We start from the raw sequence: 17,863 nt of genomic DNA on the forward strand, positions 1-17,863 counted from the left end.
GACAGTACCGTAAATTACAAGAAGGTGTACACAAACGTCATCAAAATGAGTACCCATTCCTGTAGCGAAATATAAAAATTGTGTTGTGGAACACCGCTAGGACATTCACCAAAAGAGGGATGGGGAAGTTTGAAACATGAGATCCACTCGAAGGGGACACAACACCACAGAGTGCCCCAGCTTGTGCCACTGTTGGGAAATGGTGTCGCCAACTCGAGTAGCGCCGAAGCAGCTTCAGACAAGGAGGAAGTGACTGCACTAGTGGAGTTTTACAGTGTGCAGCAGCAGCAGAGGCAAGGCCTAACGAAGGGGACACGCGTGCTCCCCCCAGACGAGTGTCACTGCCCAGCCCCTGCACCTCTGGCAGGCACACCGTGTGTTCTGTCCTGGTTTCACAGCACTGCAATGCTGGGCTCTGCTGCCCTGGTTCCCCCGAGGCAAAACCTGCGCTGTGCCGCGTGGATTGGCTGGGCGCAACTGCCGGGATCGTAGCGGCCCCGCAGCGATGACCCAGCAAGGCGGCACCAAATGGACACTGCACTTTTTAGCCCGTATCGCATGGCGTCCATGCATGCTGCCCCACCATTACATTTGCACTAGGGCTGCTATTTCTCCACTTAAACTCCTCGCCACTTGCTTGCTCGTGACCGGAAAGGATTGTGTGGAGCTTGACGCGCACCACCTGCTGAGACCTCTATGGTGCTCCAAGCCCACTTCTGTCACCACAGCGTATAAAAATAGCCCACTAAAGGTGCAAAAGGAGCAAGCTGTGCTTTTTGGTGATGTGGAAGCGGTGAGGCCACAACCCTGACTGAAGGTGCACAGCTGCTGTGGAAGGGACGTGTACCACTTGGCACAAACCGAGCGTGGGGGAGGGAGCATGGCTGGATGGCGATGGAGGCACTGCCAGTGGTTGCACCGGCAGTGCACGCCCCGATGCCAGCAAGCAGACGGAGAGGCGGCACAAAGCAGCAGCTGTATTTGGTCGGCTAGCTCTGGCTGAGGAGGACCGCCTTGCCCGACTGCATCTGGGCCTCGAGTGCTCGCTGGCGCTTCTTGGCTTCCAGGTTGCGCAGCAGCTTCTCACGCAGCACCTGCTCCTGGCGCAGGAGGTGCTCACGGAGCAGCTCCCCCTCCTCTTCCGTCTCCGCCCTGCTCTTCTCCTCCTCGTCCTCCTGCAAAAGGGGCAGCACTCAGCGTGCACATACTGCACTTGGCTGCACTGGCCCAGCCAAACCGCCGGCAACGGTCTGGGGGAACAGATTGCTGTTGCGTTAAACCCCCTTTCTGTAAAGCGTTCGGGCATGGGAAGTATTCAAATACAAAATTAAAGCTGTTCCACTCTATGTGAGAGCTTTCGGAAGTGTACAGCAGTGATACACCATGATGGGCTGTAGCACCGTTATCCACTCACTGCTACCACCCATTGCAATTCGAATTTCTCGCCTTCGCAGTGCTCGCGCGCCCCCTGCCTGAAACTGTGCCAGCGGGAGTTCTGTTCTTTTTGTGCTTGCTTTTCCTCCCACACGTGCCGGCATTGCACTGCCACTTTTTTTCCCTTACTACCGTAAAAACCAACCCAACGAGCGATCCTAACTAAATGAATGCGGGCGCTACAGGTTAGTTACTTACATTTTGCCTAAAATGTACCTACAGTTTTTTTTTCGCACTAAACAACGGGGAGATGTATGACAAGCGCCAGCGGTTCACGAGTTTCGAACGCTTATGACTACTATATAAACCACTTGGCTTTCTAAGCCCCAGGGTTACGCCACGACGACAGCCGCTACGACACAACGCCGTGCGGCTCTACTTGGGTCCAGCGAGCGAGCTATGACGACAAGGTGAGCCCCTAAAGTGCTCTGCACTTAATAAATATTACTCCAGAACGGTTCGGCCACGTTCCACATTTTCCCAGCCAAGTGAGTAAATAAAAATGGGAAGCGTTTTTCAGTGTTAATTTCTGATGTGCTCATTTTGTTTGCCCAATTGCTGCATTTTAAGCAAGGCAAGCAAGCATTCTGCCCACAACGCCATGGCAAGGAGGGCTAATGCTCGGAACACCCCAAAACAGTTTTAGGCCGCCTGTCTCTTTCTTCCTGGAGCCAATTTAAACCACTTCAATTTAAACAACTTCAAACTGAACCCATGTGGGCACATGCAAGACAGCCAATGGAAAGAAAGACGCAGGCAGGGAAGAAGCATTCCGCGCTCACCCGGACCACATTGAAGAGCTCCTGGAGCAGGTGGGTCGCCTGCAGCTTGCGGGTGGCCTCCGCAGCACACTCCTGCTGCTGCCGCATCTGCTGCTCCGCCAGACGTTCCTGCTCCACAAGCCGCTGCTGCTGCTCTGCCAGGTACCGCCGCTGCTGCTCCTCTTCCAAAGCGCGCTGCTGCTGATCGCTGAGGAGGCGCTCGGCCGACCGTCTCGACGGCCCTTCTGCCTCGGCAGCCGCGGGGCTCTCCTCTCGTTTCTTCCGCTTGCGCTTCTTGCAATCCTTGCTGCGCTTGTGGCCCCTGCTGGGGCGCTGCCTGTGCTCGGCTTCCCGCCTTTTCTTCCTCGGGGCTTCTTCTCCCTTTTTCCGCCTCGCCTCTTCTCTCCTCCGCTCCTCCTCCTCGTCCCTCTTGCGCCTAGCCTCTTGTCTCCTCTGCTCCTCCTCCTCTTCCCTCTTGCGCCTCGCCTCTTCCCTCCTCCGCACCTCCTCCTCTTCCCTTTTGCGCCTCGCCTCTTCCTTTTTCCGCTCCTCCTCCTCTTCTTTCTTGCGCTTCGCCTCTTCCCTCTTCAGCTCCTCCTCCTCTTCCCTCTTGCGCCTCGCCTCTTCCTCCTCCCACTTCTTTCTCAGTTCTTCTTCATTCTTCCGCCTTGCCTCTTCCTCTTCCCACCTTTTCCTCAATTCTTCCTGGTACCTAACCACAGAGCGAGAGCGATCAAGTGAGTTCTCTGTTTTGCTAACAAGCCCATTCGCAAGAGCTCGTAAATAAACCTTAGTGTTATTCCTCACTAAACTTGGTGCGTGACCTGGGGCCAAATTCTACGGGGGCCAGAAGGCAACCAGAAGGGCGCCAGATATATCCGGCAGGGTTGATTTCTTGCGGGGCCTACGTGAAGTCACCAAATTATAGCCAAAACTTATTCATGTGACATAGGCTGGGTGGCGTTTTTGCTCTGCACCAATCTCATGAGACCCCGCGGGAAATCAACCCCGCGGGTCCGGTGCCCTTCCGGATACCTTCCGGCACCCAGTAGAATTCGGCCCCTGGTCAACTGAACCCAGATGCTTAGCGTTTCAAGCGCACGTCATCTCTAACTAGACTTAATATCTGTCAATTGAGCAATCAACCATTCAGTCAATCATTTGGTTTTACATGCAAAACCACATCTGGGCTATCAGGTGTGCCAAAAGGAAGGGCCTTACACCACGGCCTACGCATCTTTAAAGGAGCCATGAAGACAAGATACAAGTTGGGTTTATTAGAAAGACGGCTTAGTCCCGATAACAATGATATCAATATCATCACAATCTTCGAACAAATAACGGAGATATGAAAGAAAACGTGTGAAGCAGTCGCGACCCCCTAGCCAATTTCCCGCAACTTTTCTATGACGTCACGGAACCTTGTTTGTGCGATTGGCGGCCACCTAACTGACCTGTCGCGACGACACATGAGTGGACGTCTGTAATGGGGCCTCAAGTTCCATTTGACCGCATCACTTGAATGCTAACGTACAGTTAACGCACTGAAAATTATGTTTTATTGTTGCCCCGTATGACGTCATTCTTGCTCATAACACGTCACTGCGGCGCAAAATGTGAAAGTTCTTAAATACTTCTTGCTTTTTTTTTTTCGTTAAAAAAAATCATCTTTTGTGGCTGTAATGGAGCTGAGTGAGATACTGAATCCTAGTTCTTTCAAATTAAACAAAGCTGTATTTTCTCTTCATGGCTCCTTTAATGGGGACACTGAAGACAAAACTGAAGTTGGCATAAATAGATAGATTGGTGCTCCCAGAAAACAAATACACTAGCCTTTGGGGCAGTACCTTCAAGATAATCTCGTAAATAATAAAAAAATTAAGCTATCAGTTGCCCAGAAGAGATGACATAAACAGCAACTGGCCGGATGTGCCAAAAGTCGCACGACGAACAATAGAATAAGAAGTGTGCACACAAGCTCTAAAAAAAAAAAAAAACACGTAAAATCTTTCTTTGCACATTAACTTTCATGAGCCATGAACAATTATAAATGTTCAAGCATAATTCAAGCCGTGCTGGCATTCACAATCTGCTAAGCCATGGCGCCGCTGGCAGTTGCGATTGTTATTGCAGGTTTGCCGTAGTCACATGCCTGTTACCTCAAACTCCACATATACCAAGGCTGCGCTAGGTAAGCCCATCTGTCGTCCCGTAAATTTGAATGTTTTTTCACCTTTTCAGTAGAAAGTCCACATGCACGCCTGCATAGTAATAGCATGCAGATGCGCGTGTGCTGCCTTTCAGGAGCCCGTACCACAGAGTACCTGAGCACCGTTTTTGCACTAAGCATCGGGCGCAGCTACAAGTGTAACTAACAGTTGGCACCATGTAGTGAAGCCGCATGCATAGACGGAAGGTTAAACCACAGTGTACAGGCCCCAACCGCTGTCCAGTAGACGTACTGTAGGTAAAGTAAAAGGCAACGAAGCACATTCCCACTGTTTAACCACCATTGCATTTGTTTGTGCTGCACCAGTGCAGCACAAACATTAGCGCACACAGAGTGGCAGCTACAGATATGTAGGGTGGGAAAGTTCTTTTGTCGTTTGTGCCGAGAGCGGGACCAGTGGCTCCAGCGGCCGCGATGGTTCACTTGGTAGGTTTTAGTTTTCCCAGGGGTGCTACTGACTAATTTCAATTTGGAGCAATTTTTGGAGCACAAATATTTAGGTTTTGGATCACTTTTGGAGCAGCCAAATACAAGTTTTGGAGCACTTTGGAGCAATAAATTATGAATTGTATAGAGACATATAGGAGGGTTTTTTGGGAGGGAAATCGCAAGTAACAATGCGTTGCATCGAGAATGAAATGCTGCCAAAGAAAAACTAGTAAATGTCTAAAATTAGGACACTGAACACAGTCACAATTAAGATGATCACTACTTGTTTATTTGAAATGAAACTGATGACCCCACTGCACCGCATTCTAGAGCTTCTGCAATTCTTCATTGACAGCTGCCAGCTTGGCCATGTTCTCGGCAAGGCTAGAATCAGCCTCAGAAAGTAGCACCTGGACACATACAACATCATCCATGTTCCTCCTAGTCACACCAGACTTGACTAGGCTACAGTCATTGACTAGGCTACTCGATGGGCGGGACTAAACGAAATGCGCACGAAGCCGATATACATATGAGTGCACGTTTTTGGTGAGTGTCATTCGCACGTGCCTTAATTGTGACAGGTGCACTCGGAATGACTTCGCGCTTGACAGCGGTATAAGCTTTCGCACTAAGGTTGCGCACATATCATTCACAAAGGCTTACTTTCTTCATTGCATCTGTGCACGCTGACCGCTGTCCGGGTCCAACCGCACGGTAAGGAGGCCGCAATTATGCTACACAAACAGTTCCTCCAACAATACACGTCAACCGCACGTGAACTGAGTAGCTGCGAGTCACAGGGAGCGCCCAGGGCAACCGTTCCGCCAATGCGCCACATCGTGCGCTATGGACGTAAAATAACGGCGTTTCATGCAGTTCAGTTGGCTGAGACGTGAAATGACGTCATTATTTAAAGATATTACGACTGTTTCGACAATAGTCTGAACCCGGCCTAACGCGATACTCAGCCGCACGTGTACCGAGTGGTACCTGTGACAAATGCAACAAATGGCGCCGAAGAGCAACGCCTACAAGCATACAAGGCCCACCATTCTCGCGCTGTTTCGGTACACCCGCCAGGCGGCGGTAACAACAGACAAAAAAATGCAGGCAGTCATTTTGGAGCACACTGGCGCAATATTTTGTGTTTATATCAGTTTGGAGCAGAGAATTTGCCTTGGCGCAAATTGGCGCATTTGGCGCAAGAATGGAAGCCCTGTTTTCCTGCTAGACCACACCGCTGTCTCACTCGCTTCCAGTCACCATTTGCATCACACGAAACGTCATGAAATAGAGAAAAGGAAGAAACGCATTTTTCAACAGGTAATTCCTCAGAAATTAAAGCATCTTTCGCCGCTGAATAAATGCTGAGAGGGCTATGGGGCAGTTGAACTTTCGTTTGAACCAAACTTGCTAGTTGCCTTCCATGTCCCCTTAACCTGCGCCAAAATCTCATGCACACGAGTGCTAAACCACGCTTCAACGCTGGTGCCTCTAGATTAAAACACTGCATTCGAACACACCCTATAGGATGCAGAGCTCAAATCTAGTGCTGCACAGGAGCATATTGCAAAGCACATCAGCAAAGCTAACCCTGTAAGGAATTGAAAAGAAAAAAAAAAGTTTCATTAAAAAAGTGAGCTTCAGTCCCACAACTACTACTCAGAAAGGCTTGGAGTTTCGCATTAGGCTCCTGCAACATTGAAGGAGGCGTCTTGTTGCATAGTTCAAGCAAAAATCTGTCAATACAGATCCACCCAAAATTCTATCTCACAGACAAATGGAACGTGTGAAACAACTCTACTAAAAAAAAGCAAAAAAATATGTTCTTTTTTTGCAATTTGTGCTCCTTGCTAGTGTAGTGGGCATTTTGACTTCCTTTCTGCTTAGACATAATTAGTTGCAACCAAGGAAAACAAATTTCTTGGGGGCACCTTCGCAATGCGCCCATTTTTTTTGCCCACACCCTGACGGATGCTGCAGCGCATGGTTAGAAATTTTTCTTTGTGCAACCCGCTATGACCCCTTTATACACAGTAAAAGCTCGTTGATTTGAACCCCAAGAGGATGATACACAGCGATAGGAAAGAGGCAGGGCATGTCCACCATTTAGTGCCGTGACCTTTGTACTTGTCACGCCACCTATCGCTTCAAACTAGCTAACCGACACGATCTGCAAAGCCTTCGAGATTGGCTGTCTCGTGGTGCACAGACTGAACAGTGCAAGGCAAAGCAATGTCCAAAAATGTGAAAGAACAGAAATTTGTTTGGTTTCATCACGGCTAAGTGTAGACGAGGCTCAACGGGCATGAAGTTATGCCAATCCAGTTGCGTCATCATATTACACCCTGAGCGGTGTCGTGGGGAGCCTGCTCACCTCTTCCTCTGGACGGCCTCCTGCTGCTCCTCCAGCTCCTGGCGTCTCCTGCGCTCCTCCCGGCGACGCTGCCTCTCCTGCCGCCTGCGCTCCCGCTGCTCCTCCTCCTCGCGCACACGCCGCCTGCACAGAGAGCACGTGGTGAAGCCCCCTTCCTCCCTGGCCTCACAGCTGGTACGAGTTGGCGCTGCTAGCTCGCACTGCACAGGGCCGACCCAGCCCCAGGGGGCCCGTTCCACCACCCACGCCCACAGAACATCGGCATCCAGCTACCCATATTTCAAGCACCTATTTTGAAGCTGCACTGGCAATTTTGAAACCTTTGGTGCCATCTGCCGTGTAAGCACGCCATGGTTTTTTGTACAGTCCGTATTTTTTCAACGAGGCAAACATTTTCAAAAAATGGCCACATGCGAGAGGTCAATGAATGCGCACTACAAAATGCCGCAAATTACGTAAGCTGCATCTCATGTTGGTTTTCCACTGCGGTATTACTAGCACTGATTCTGTGGCCAATGTGGCATTATCAGAATTTAGTCCCGAGAGGGCTATCAAAGGAACCAGCCTTGCAGCTTGTTTTGTGAACTCTAGACAGTTCGGCTGCATTGTGCATGTCATGAATGTGCGGGCAAATGTCGTTTGGTCAGGACTGGATCTAGGTAGTTGCCTCCCCGTCAAGGGATTACCGGAGGAGATTCCAAAGTGCCGACTGCTTTGCCAAAAGGCATGCACAATTCAAACGCCGCAAGTCATTTTTTGTAGCTGGAAAACTGCACGAGCCAAGACTTCAAATTTTACGCAGAATTTCACTGATACACACATGTAGGAGTGAGCATTTTGAAGATTTCAAAATGTTCTTTTTTTCTTTGGAGATATAAGGATATCTGCAGGGTGTCTTCCAAATTGACATTTTCAAATTCCCTGAGTTTTCCAGGTTTTCCCTGAGTCCTTTTGTAAATTCCCTCAGTGACACAGAAATTTGTTTTAGGTCAAGATGGACTGACACCGTGTTTCCAAATGCTGTCACTCTCTAAAAAGCATGTTATAAAATAAAGAAATAATATAAAATAGTTTGAATGGTAATGAGCAACTTTTATTTCCCTAAAAACAAAACACCATGAAGTGGCTAATAAAATTCACAGGGAATAAAATACTGAAACAAGGTTAAAACTGTACTCAATGTTCTCCGATAATGCAAAATGTCTCAGTGCTGCACTTCAATGCTTTAAGGAGCTTATTTTCGCTTGGATGAAGGACGCCTGCATCTCAGCATCAGCCAACACTTTGTTTTCTGAGCTCAGCTCCTTCAAAGCGGCACGTTTCTTTTCCTATTGGTTCCTTAATGCTCAGCTATCTCTTTTCTCGTCCTCTCCAGCACTTACTCCCATAGTGCGATAACGCAACATAAGTATCTTCTCGGTCAGCTGACAACTGGCAACTAGGGGTGTGCAAATAGCAAAGGGTACCTTTCGAATCGAATATCGAATTGAAGTAACCCTTTCAGGGTCAAATTCTTTATCCAAATGCGACCCCGCAGGGTCGATTTGTTTACTGCTGATATAAATTCTTCGGACAAATCTATTTCGAGAAAAAAAGGTCATTTTTTTAGGGTGATCATAAAGTGACAGAAAAATCGTTTGTGTTGTGGTTTGTTCATGAGTAACATAAGAAACATTCTCAGGAAGTTTCGCATGCGCAAGAGGTGGGACAAGCGCAAGAACCGCATCAGTTTTGCAGACGCAAGAAGCGGGAAGCACCCGGAGGAAAAAACCAAAACCAACCGCCGCGCGCCCACGTGTGACCCGATGCGCAAGCGATAGCGGGCGCACTGCTGTAGTAAAGCACAAAAAAAAAGAAAAGAAGAGCCATCGGCGCAAGAAAAAAAATTTCACGTATTTCCACAGTGCGGCAGCAGCACATGCCAAGCAAGAGAAATGACTGAAAAACGTGCACTTTTTAAACATACGAGCGATGACGTACATGTACGTCATTGACCATTCTGAAGGTGCTTGCCAGGGATGTACATGTATGTCATTGACCCTGAAAGGGTTAAGAAAATAAAAGCCGAATATCGAATATTTTTTTTGCAGGCCCCAATTTTCCACAGATTTTTGCGCAAAATGAGAAGCTACTTCGTGTGTTCAGGAGTCATTACTTTCTTGTTATGAGTCGAAGAATAAACTTTTGAACTCTCATTCGCAGCCTCCAGTCGCCGTACCGCTATGAGGCGGCACCTTCATGAATCCAGAGTGGGCACAATACACATTTGAAGAACAACTGACACTAGGGTTGCTGTACTGCAATCATAGGCAATGACTACACAGTGCCTCTGAACTCGTAAGTGGCATGAATAATACACAAGCATTAATAATTTGACGCTAAAACTAGGCAAAGCCACAACCACAGACTAAAGCCACCATCAATCACAAATTACCTGAGTTTTCTGGGTTTTCCCAGGCTACTCATTCCCAGTTTCCCCGATTTCACAGTTGGCAGACACTCTGATCCGCAATTTTTATGAAGCTTGCTGAAAACTTTGATTTTGAGAAATGAAGTTTTGCATTTTCACCCCTTACTTCGTCACCAAAGCTACATCATTCGAAATCCTATTTATTTAGCTTTATTCTGTGTGCCTTGCTCATTTTACAGCCCTACAGTTCTCGCATAACAAAAAAATTCTAGGTGCTTGGGAAGGATGTAGGTAATTTTTTGCGGGTGGTAAACCACTCAAGCTCAAGTTAACTTTTACTAAGGACATTGGTAATACATGTAACACTGTACAAGTTTCCAATATTTTTGTTTTGAGATATAAAGATTACCTTCTCTCTCTTTCCAAAGTTCGCCAAAAGTTATGAGTCGAAGAATAAACAATTACATTTTGCACATAAACGCCACACTTCCTCTCAACTATACTATTAAAAAGCACATTTATTTAGCTTCATTTTTATCTGCCTTCTGTATTTTTGGGTGAAACCATTCTCACATTTAAAAAGCTTTACTGGGACCAACCAAAACAAACTTTTTTCCAGTGTTAAGAAAGCCTGCAGAAATTTGTGTAGCTGAAAACTGCTCGAACTAGGGTTTCAATTTTTACTAAGGTTATTGCTACTACACGCACAACAATTGTGCACACTCCAAAATGTTTCTAAATTTTCTTATTTTTAGATATATGGGCATTTCTAAAAAAAAACAAAAATTCTGAAGTTTGTCAGAAAACTTGCTTTTTACAAATTAAATTTTGCATTTCGATCGCCTACTTCACCTGTGAAACTATAGCATATCTGAAAACCACATTGACTAGGTCCATTTTTGGTGTGCTTTGTATGCGTTTGAGTCGAACAGTATTTGCATAAAAACAAAACTTTACCAGAACCCACCAGGGGAAGAGCTGGACTACACTAAGCTAAACTGCACGTTCCTGTAATTTTGGGCATTCATCACTGCTGCCAGCCCATGCACTGGATACCTCCTGCCACACTGCTCATTGCTGGAGAAGGTTCCCAGTGCCACATCGCTCATGCGTGTGACAACACTGCAGCTGGCACTCCCTCCCTTGCCAGCAAGCTCCGCGATGGCACGAGATAACACGGAAGGGCCTCCGGGCGCTGCCCGCATGGGCTGGGCCACTCACCGCTCAGCCTCTCGAGCCCGCTCTTCCTGCAGGCGTTCCCGCAGCACGCGCTCCTCCCGCTCTTTCTCCAGGGCTTCCAGCTTGAGCCGCTCTTGCTCCCGCCTCTGGATGCTCTCATCGCTCAGGTGGCCCGACCGGTCAAAGTCCACCTGCACCCAGCCAAGGCACCACTCACCATGCGCGCCGCGGGAAAACACCCCACAGGCAACCCCCAACAGCAGGGGGATCGAGCACAGAGACTTCACACCACAGGGAAGAGTCGTGGAACATTCACGTGTGGGAAGAAGCATACTGGCCCGCACTGAATGAGCAGAGTCCCAGAGAAAGACGTCCTCTCGACGACATCACCTTGACACCACACCAGCACAACCGCAAAGAATCACGATTCTGCACACACTGATGTCACGCATATTACGTGTACTGGGCCCAACCCGACGTCGTTCGAATTTGCAGACAAACATAGCTAAACGTGCGCGCCAGCACCGGATTTAGAATTCCCCATAGTCTCTGCAGGCCCAGTGCTCAAACAGAGCCCCCGCAGTGAGTCCTAGTGGCACCTCTGGTGCGCGGCCTGGCACTGGGCCAGAGGAGTCACCCCCACGGGGCCAAAGCGAGCCTGTGCTTCCGTTCAGGCTACGCTGCCGCATGCCCCACGATGCTTCAGGGGTGAGGGGCCTTCTCGTGGTGTGCCCATGCTGCTCAGTTACCCAGGAAAAGCCCTGGCATGCCTCCTCCTCCCAGGGAGCCCCAGGAACACGGCAGACGAGCAAGGTGGACACTCGCCTCACATCGACTCCACGTGGACGTTCGCGCAGGGCGCCTTTCCCACCAGGTCTCTGTGCCGGGACATTTACGAGTGTCTTCTGCTCATTTCAGTGCTCAGTTCGAGCTTGTTAACATAACAAGACTTCCAGAGTTTTCAAGGACTTTCGAGGCTCTTCGTTTGGATTTTCAAAGATCACACTGTCTGCTGGAAATCTAAGTAAGGCCCATGTTAAGGGGAAGATGGACGTCTGCAATGATAAGAAATCACCAAAAACCATCGGAAAATGGGAGAGCTACTGTAGCCGATGTTTCAACAAGGGGACTTGCCTTCAGGTATGTCCCCCTTTTCAAACAATGGTTCCAGTTTCAATGATTTCTCACAATCGTTTCTTAGGGTTGCATGGATAAACACTTGCACTGTATTACCAAATACCAACTTCCATTTGCTACGGAAGATCAACCAAGCAACAAACGCTCACTCAGTCCTTACACAGCCTCATGTTACTTTTACGTATGTTAAAAAGACAAATTCGAAAGATTCAAAAACTTTCACGGGTCTGTGTTCAGGACGTTCGAAGCCTTCAAAGCAAGCTTTTCAAAGTTAAAGGGAGACACGGGTCAAAGATAGGTAATAGATAGATAGAAAGATAAATAGAGACGCAGGTTTTTAAGATAGATAAACCCTGTCATTCCTCAGTGGTCGCAGCACTCTCTGGGAAGGGGCTCCTCATTTACTGCGCTGTGCCACCCCTTGCGAGAAAATGCACGTTGCAAGTTACATGTTTACGAGCCACAACTCTGGCGAGCTGGAAATGCTGCTCCCAGATGTGCCCTCTTCCTTGCACTGCCTGCCCCCAAGCAGCCAGACAGTGCACCTGCAGTGCTCAAGTACGAGTTTTCTTCCCCCCAGCCAATGAGCGGCTACCGCAGCCCAGTTGACGGCACTTCCACAGCTCCACACATCAAAGCCTGCCGGTGGATATTCCTGATGCCACAGCCTCCCCTCGGCACACCAACAGTGAACACGGGCTAGCACGCAAGGTGTGGCGGCAAGACGTCCTTTGCTAAGCCTGCTGCTCACCTTGATGTTGGCGGTGAAGGCGCGCCCCTCGGGCGTCTTGAGCATGAGCTTCATGCCCCGCAGGGAGTCCATGGCCTTGACGAAGCCCATGTACTCCATGTACTGGACGTACACATCGAAGGTGAGGTCCTGGCTGAAGGAGAAGGTGGAGATGCGGCCCACCACGGCTGACTCAGCGTCCTTCTGGCAGGGGTCCAGCAGCGGGATGTCCAGCCGCCGCACAGGGCCGGGCCCCCCAAAGGCCTGGCGCACCAGCAGCTCGCTGGGCCGGTCCGCATCGTGCCGCTTGTCCGCAAACCACTTGCACGGCAGGCCCTGCACACACACACCCCCTGCTGCTAAGGGCACACCTCAGAGCACACCTCCCCAGCACTAGATGGGGGCTTATTAGCTGGACTCCCCTTGATCGAAATTAAATTGCGCTAAAAGGACAGGACGAACAGAAGACACACCACACTGCGCAGACCAACTAGCCAGTTAGACTGCTTTGATGGACTCCCCTTGCGACTAGCACAGCAGCCAAGACACCGCTCTTCTCCCATCATGGCGTTCAGTGTTCACAGCAACAATGCCGGCTCATAGTGAGCACAGAGAGCAAAGACGGCCGACATAGAAGAAAAAGGGGGCAGACAGGACACACACTGCCCAACTGAAATTTTAACAAACGGGAAAACATGCACGCAATGACAAATCACCCAGGACACTTTCCCTTGCACACAGGGTAAAGCAAACACATGAAAAACAAAACAGAAGCTGCACTTGGCGGGAATAATCACGCGGCACTAACCACAAATCCGCCTTTTTATCTGCCAACCTAGTAGCGGGCTGGCCGATAAAACGGCTGTTCCTCGCCATGTGAAATGCTCCTACTATCTCCTGGATGAGCAGAGCTCTGTGCCTAGAGCTGTTCTCGTCAACTTCCTACTTCACTCTCTGGTTGCATTTTTCTTACTTCCACGGGATGGTGGGCGTGGCCAGTAACACCTGACACCCTGTGGCATGCACATACTCCTTACCTAAAGAAGGAATCGGAACCTACACGACACCAAGTGACCTCGCTCTTCCAGACGCCCCAGCACAGTTTTGTTGTGTGGTCTTTCTGCAAGACAGTGCCTGTCTGGCATAAACTTCCGGCTATACCAATAAAAAAAGAAAAAACAAACCTCGAACTCAGTTTTGCAGTGAAGCTGTATGCAAAGGAAAATTTCACACCCACCTCAATGCAGCCGTATGGCTACAAAGGAAAGCTGTACAGCTTTCTCAGAAACTTTGCAGTTGAAGAAAAATTCGTCCTGGCCCAGGATTCAAACCCGGGACCACCACCTATCTAGGGCAGTTGCTCTACCAGCTTCAACTTTCTTTAACTGCAAGGTTTCTGAGAAAGCTGTACAGCTTTCCTTTGTAGCCATGAGGCTGCATTGAGGTGGATGTCAAATTTTCCTTTGCAGAAACTTGCTCCACCGCTAAATCTGGTCAATTAGTGAAGCTTTATATGATGAGGGCAGCAGGATTTTCAATGTCCTGCTTGCATGAACAAAAAAATAACGGCCCCTGGCCTGTACCCCTTTGTGTCACACACACCACTCTGGAGATGCCTCTTTTAGCCTGAATTCTCCCTACATGAACTGGGTGAGCCACTACTTGTCCACTATGAAGACACTGAAGCGTCAACATGAGATGACGACATCAGAGAACAATGGACAGTCCCGCTGACATCACCAACAGCAAGAAGAACTTGAGATTCTACCACCTACAAGAAGAGTTCAGACATTTGTAAAAGCACCAACTGAACACAACATCAGCTCCATTGCACTGCATCAGCTGCATTCAATGCCCTCTAGGCAGGCACTCGGATGGCTTGTGATATCTCTGTGCCTCCCAGAAAGTGCTGCACGTGAAAAGTGACAGGAGACCCGAGCAGCAAAGCGGCCACAGAGGAATCAAGTGTCAAGCTCTGGTCCCAAACACAAGCAGAAAACAGTGCTGGCGACTGGAGGGACATATGCAATGTAAAGACGAAAGGAATCTGAACCTTCACATAACATATATGCCACAACACACCAAGCTTCAAGCGAACGCACTCCAACTTGGTCAAACAGGGTCCTCACACCTGTGTTAATCACTGGAGACTTTCATGCGCGACATTTTGCAAAGAAGGCAATAAGAGGCTGACCCAGTTCATGATGGAATAGTTTGGGTTGATGTACTCGGTGACATCAATCAACCAACCACAGTGCATATGTATGCACTGATTTCACTCTTGCAAATCTAAAGAAAGTGACTTAAATACGAAGACACCACGACGCAGTCATTTCGAAACAAATAAAATCTTGGTCCAGCGAGTATCTGGGGCAGTCATTGGTCCAGTGTTTACATCTATTTTCACGGTGCGAAATGGCACTGGAATTTTTTCCCTCCTTCCGTCAAAAGCATTTCTCCTGGCACTGTTGCAGTGTGACAGCCGCCGCAGGCTCGTCGCGCACAGGACGGGGGCATGTACCAATGCGTACCTGCACGTAGACGGTGTCCGGCCGCTCGCCGGGCTTCATCTCGTCCGTCCCCTTGGCATCGCGGAAAAACGAGTCCCAGTCGTGCCGCGTTGGAAACGGAACCTTGGCTTCGGCCGCGCGCACGCGTAGGTTGTCGGGGAAGCCGCTCAGCTTGATGGTCCCGTTTTCGAGACGCCCGATGACCGCCTTGAGCGAGCTGCGGTTTTCCACTTCGCCTTCGAAACGGATGAATTCCAGCGTAGTTTTGCTGATCTTGAGCGTTGTAAACTCATCCGGCTTGATGGCCTGTCGCAGTTTTTCCATCACCTCCCAGCTAGAGATGCTCCTGCCCGGAGTCTTCATTTGCGGCAGCTGAATGCTCACGTTCAACCGGGCGATCGTTTTCAAGTACAGTCCCAGCTCGGCGCACATCTCTACGGCGTCCGAAGTGTCACGGCACGTCTGTATTGAAGACATACTTGCGGGTGACCCGTGGACGTTCTCGTGCCTCCAAGCACAGCCCCGGTGCGTTGGAACGCCAGCTTCGCGCTGCTGAACGCGGTGAGGAACGCTGCTCTCACCCGCTCAAAACACTGCGTTTCACGGACAGAACGTATGTGCCTGGAAACGATGCGTACGCAACAAAACTGTCACGTTGCCCTGTTCGTTAACGGTGTCTTGAAATTAAAGCGACTTAGGACATTTTTTTGTGTATTACCACCGCAGAACGCGCAAGCCCATGGATCGGAAAGCCATGATTGAAAGCATTGAAAGCAGCATGTTTCACATACACGATAGTGGTGTAAAACTCTTTGGTTAGCACCAAAGTGGAGTAAGTGAATTATTTTCAGCATTTCCCGTTCTGGCAGCACGTATTTTGGTAGACATGGGTGACAATAACTGATGAAGTAAAATTTCTTCAGTAAACTGAGTAAACTTCCGTTTCAGGGGTGAAAACAGCGGGAAAGTTTGAACCATCAACCTGGTAGGACAACAGAATTAAACTTGGCCTCTATTTTCTACTTCTAGCGCACCTTCAACCATAGCCTCCTGTATTCAACAAGCCAAAAAATGGAACCAAGAAATAGGCATGAACGCTTAGGGGTGCTGCAACCGCAAAACAAGAACAGAACTGAGGAATTCTGACTTGAACTGCTTGAACCGCTAGGTAACGTTGGCTTGAACAGCACTACCGGGCTGGCATAGATTCTTTCGTGCTCAGTCGAGGAATATGTGTCGAGTGTTAGTAGTCAGTAGCTGTCTTCGATTTGGCTGCGCTTGCTGAACTCATTCAGGTAGTGCAGCACTCGCCTCTTCAATTTACCAACAGTGCAGAGAGTGAGAAGGGCATTGTTCACGGCTTTTCCTGCACTTCCCCCCGCAGAGGAGGTACAGAGGAGGTGCAGATGGAAGGAGTGCAGGCGCAACCGTTTGATTGAGTGGGGGAGGTCATTTGGCCGTAGTTGGGGAATGAGGGAACAGCTGTGAGCCTTTGGGGCGGAAAGGAACGTAGGTACGCGGACTCGCTCGTATTCAGGGACACATCAGGCCGCTCGAAAGGCATCGCGGGAGAGCCTTAAGTCTGCAATACCCCAGATTGCTCTTAATCTTGCACCCGTTTCAAGCGTCATGCTCATTCTCGCCCAAAATGATCATCCGCACGGTTGCCTGCAGTTTGGTGACCCCCACCGCCCCATTACCCACCCCGCCCGCGTGCCAAATTCGTTATTGCTGATGCTGCCTCTGCGCTCGCCACACTACAGAAATGGTTCCACTCTGACGCTTCAGCCCCACCGTACGGTCCTTATTACCACAAATGTTTCCTCAGACCTCGGACACCCAACTTGGCTCTGTGCAGCTTTCTCATACCATCTCATGGTTCTTAGCTCCGTGCTCTGCCTCCCAATATCCTGCATGCCATAGGCGTTTTTTCAATCAAGAGTGGCCTGGCAAGGATAGTGCGAGATGGGGTCTACACTCCCCCTCTTTTCAATCAAGAGTGGCCTGGCAAGGATAGTGTGAAATGGAGTCTACACTCCCCCTCCCAAGATACCAAGCAGCAAAATAACGACTCACCGATCGATCACTGCATCCTCTTCCCTCATTTCCAAGCTAGTGTTCAAGAAGCGTTATTCAAGTTACGGGAGTTTTCCTACTCGCTGACTGATGGCATGGATGCTCCATGCAGGATGCAATTGAGTTGGTTTCAGTAGCCTTTCGTAAATGCAGCCTGTTCTTTCAGTCGGTTGGGAATCTGGCCTGCCACTTAGGCAGTCTGTGGAAAGCTTGTATACAACTGAAAGTCCCGAGGTGTTCTGAAAATATAAAGGCCAGCCGCACTGAAATTTTACCCTTGCCAAATTTTAATGCGCAGTGCATACCACTAAACCAACTAGGGCACAACTGAAACAGCTGACACATGCCAAAGGTCATTCTGTACTAAGCACTGCCATTTTGTACTGTTTCAGCTATTGCAGAGAACTGCAATATTGGTCCAAACCTTTGTTTTGGGCAAGATGGTTGCTGGCCCTATGAACAACACTGTAGATTGGTCTAGCCAAGGCGAACAGAAAAGCTTTGCACCCCAATGTTGATGGGAGTGGACCAGCCACTGCCAAGTGATCAGGCTATGGCCACACTGCAATTTCCCTTGTGCAGCCTGA

The 17,863-nt window shown here is 49.2% G+C and overlaps 1 protein-coding gene across 3 annotated transcripts; it reads right to left on the bottom strand.

Moving 5' to 3' along the window:
- Positions 1 to 958: 958 nt before the first annotated feature.
- On the bottom strand, positions 959 to 17,091 carry LOC144174288 (uncharacterized). 3 transcript variants are annotated; one of them, XM_077702905.1, is made up of 6 exons: positions 17,070 to 17,091; positions 12,712 to 13,026; positions 10,866 to 11,014; positions 7,235 to 7,357; positions 2,217 to 2,907; positions 959 to 1,175 (listed from the first exon to the last, which is right to left on the bottom strand). In XM_077702905.1, exons 1-6 carry the CDS (start codon positions 17,070 to 17,072, stop codon positions 990 to 992), a joined length of 1,467 nt encoding a protein of 488 aa, XP_077559031.1. In that variant the 5' UTR covers positions 17,073 to 17,091; the 3' UTR covers positions 959 to 989. The 3 variants fall into 3 exon arrangements, with proteins under 3 accessions (XP_077559031.1, XP_077559030.1, XP_077559029.1); XM_077702904.1 differs by lacking the exon at positions 17,070 to 17,091 and adding an exon at positions 15,992 to 16,492; XM_077702903.1 differs by lacking the exon at positions 17,070 to 17,091 and adding an exon at positions 15,222 to 15,984.
- Positions 17,092 to 17,863: the final 772 nt, after the last annotated feature.

The sequence above is a fragment of the Haemaphysalis longicornis genome, unplaced genomic scaffold (assembly GCF_048455015.1).
Source record: "Haemaphysalis longicornis isolate Haplotype H1 unplaced genomic scaffold, Haemaphysalis longicornis Haplotype H1 scaffold_3, whole genome shotgun sequence".
Taxonomy (NCBI): domain Eukaryota; kingdom Metazoa; phylum Arthropoda; class Arachnida; order Ixodida; family Ixodidae; genus Haemaphysalis; species Haemaphysalis longicornis.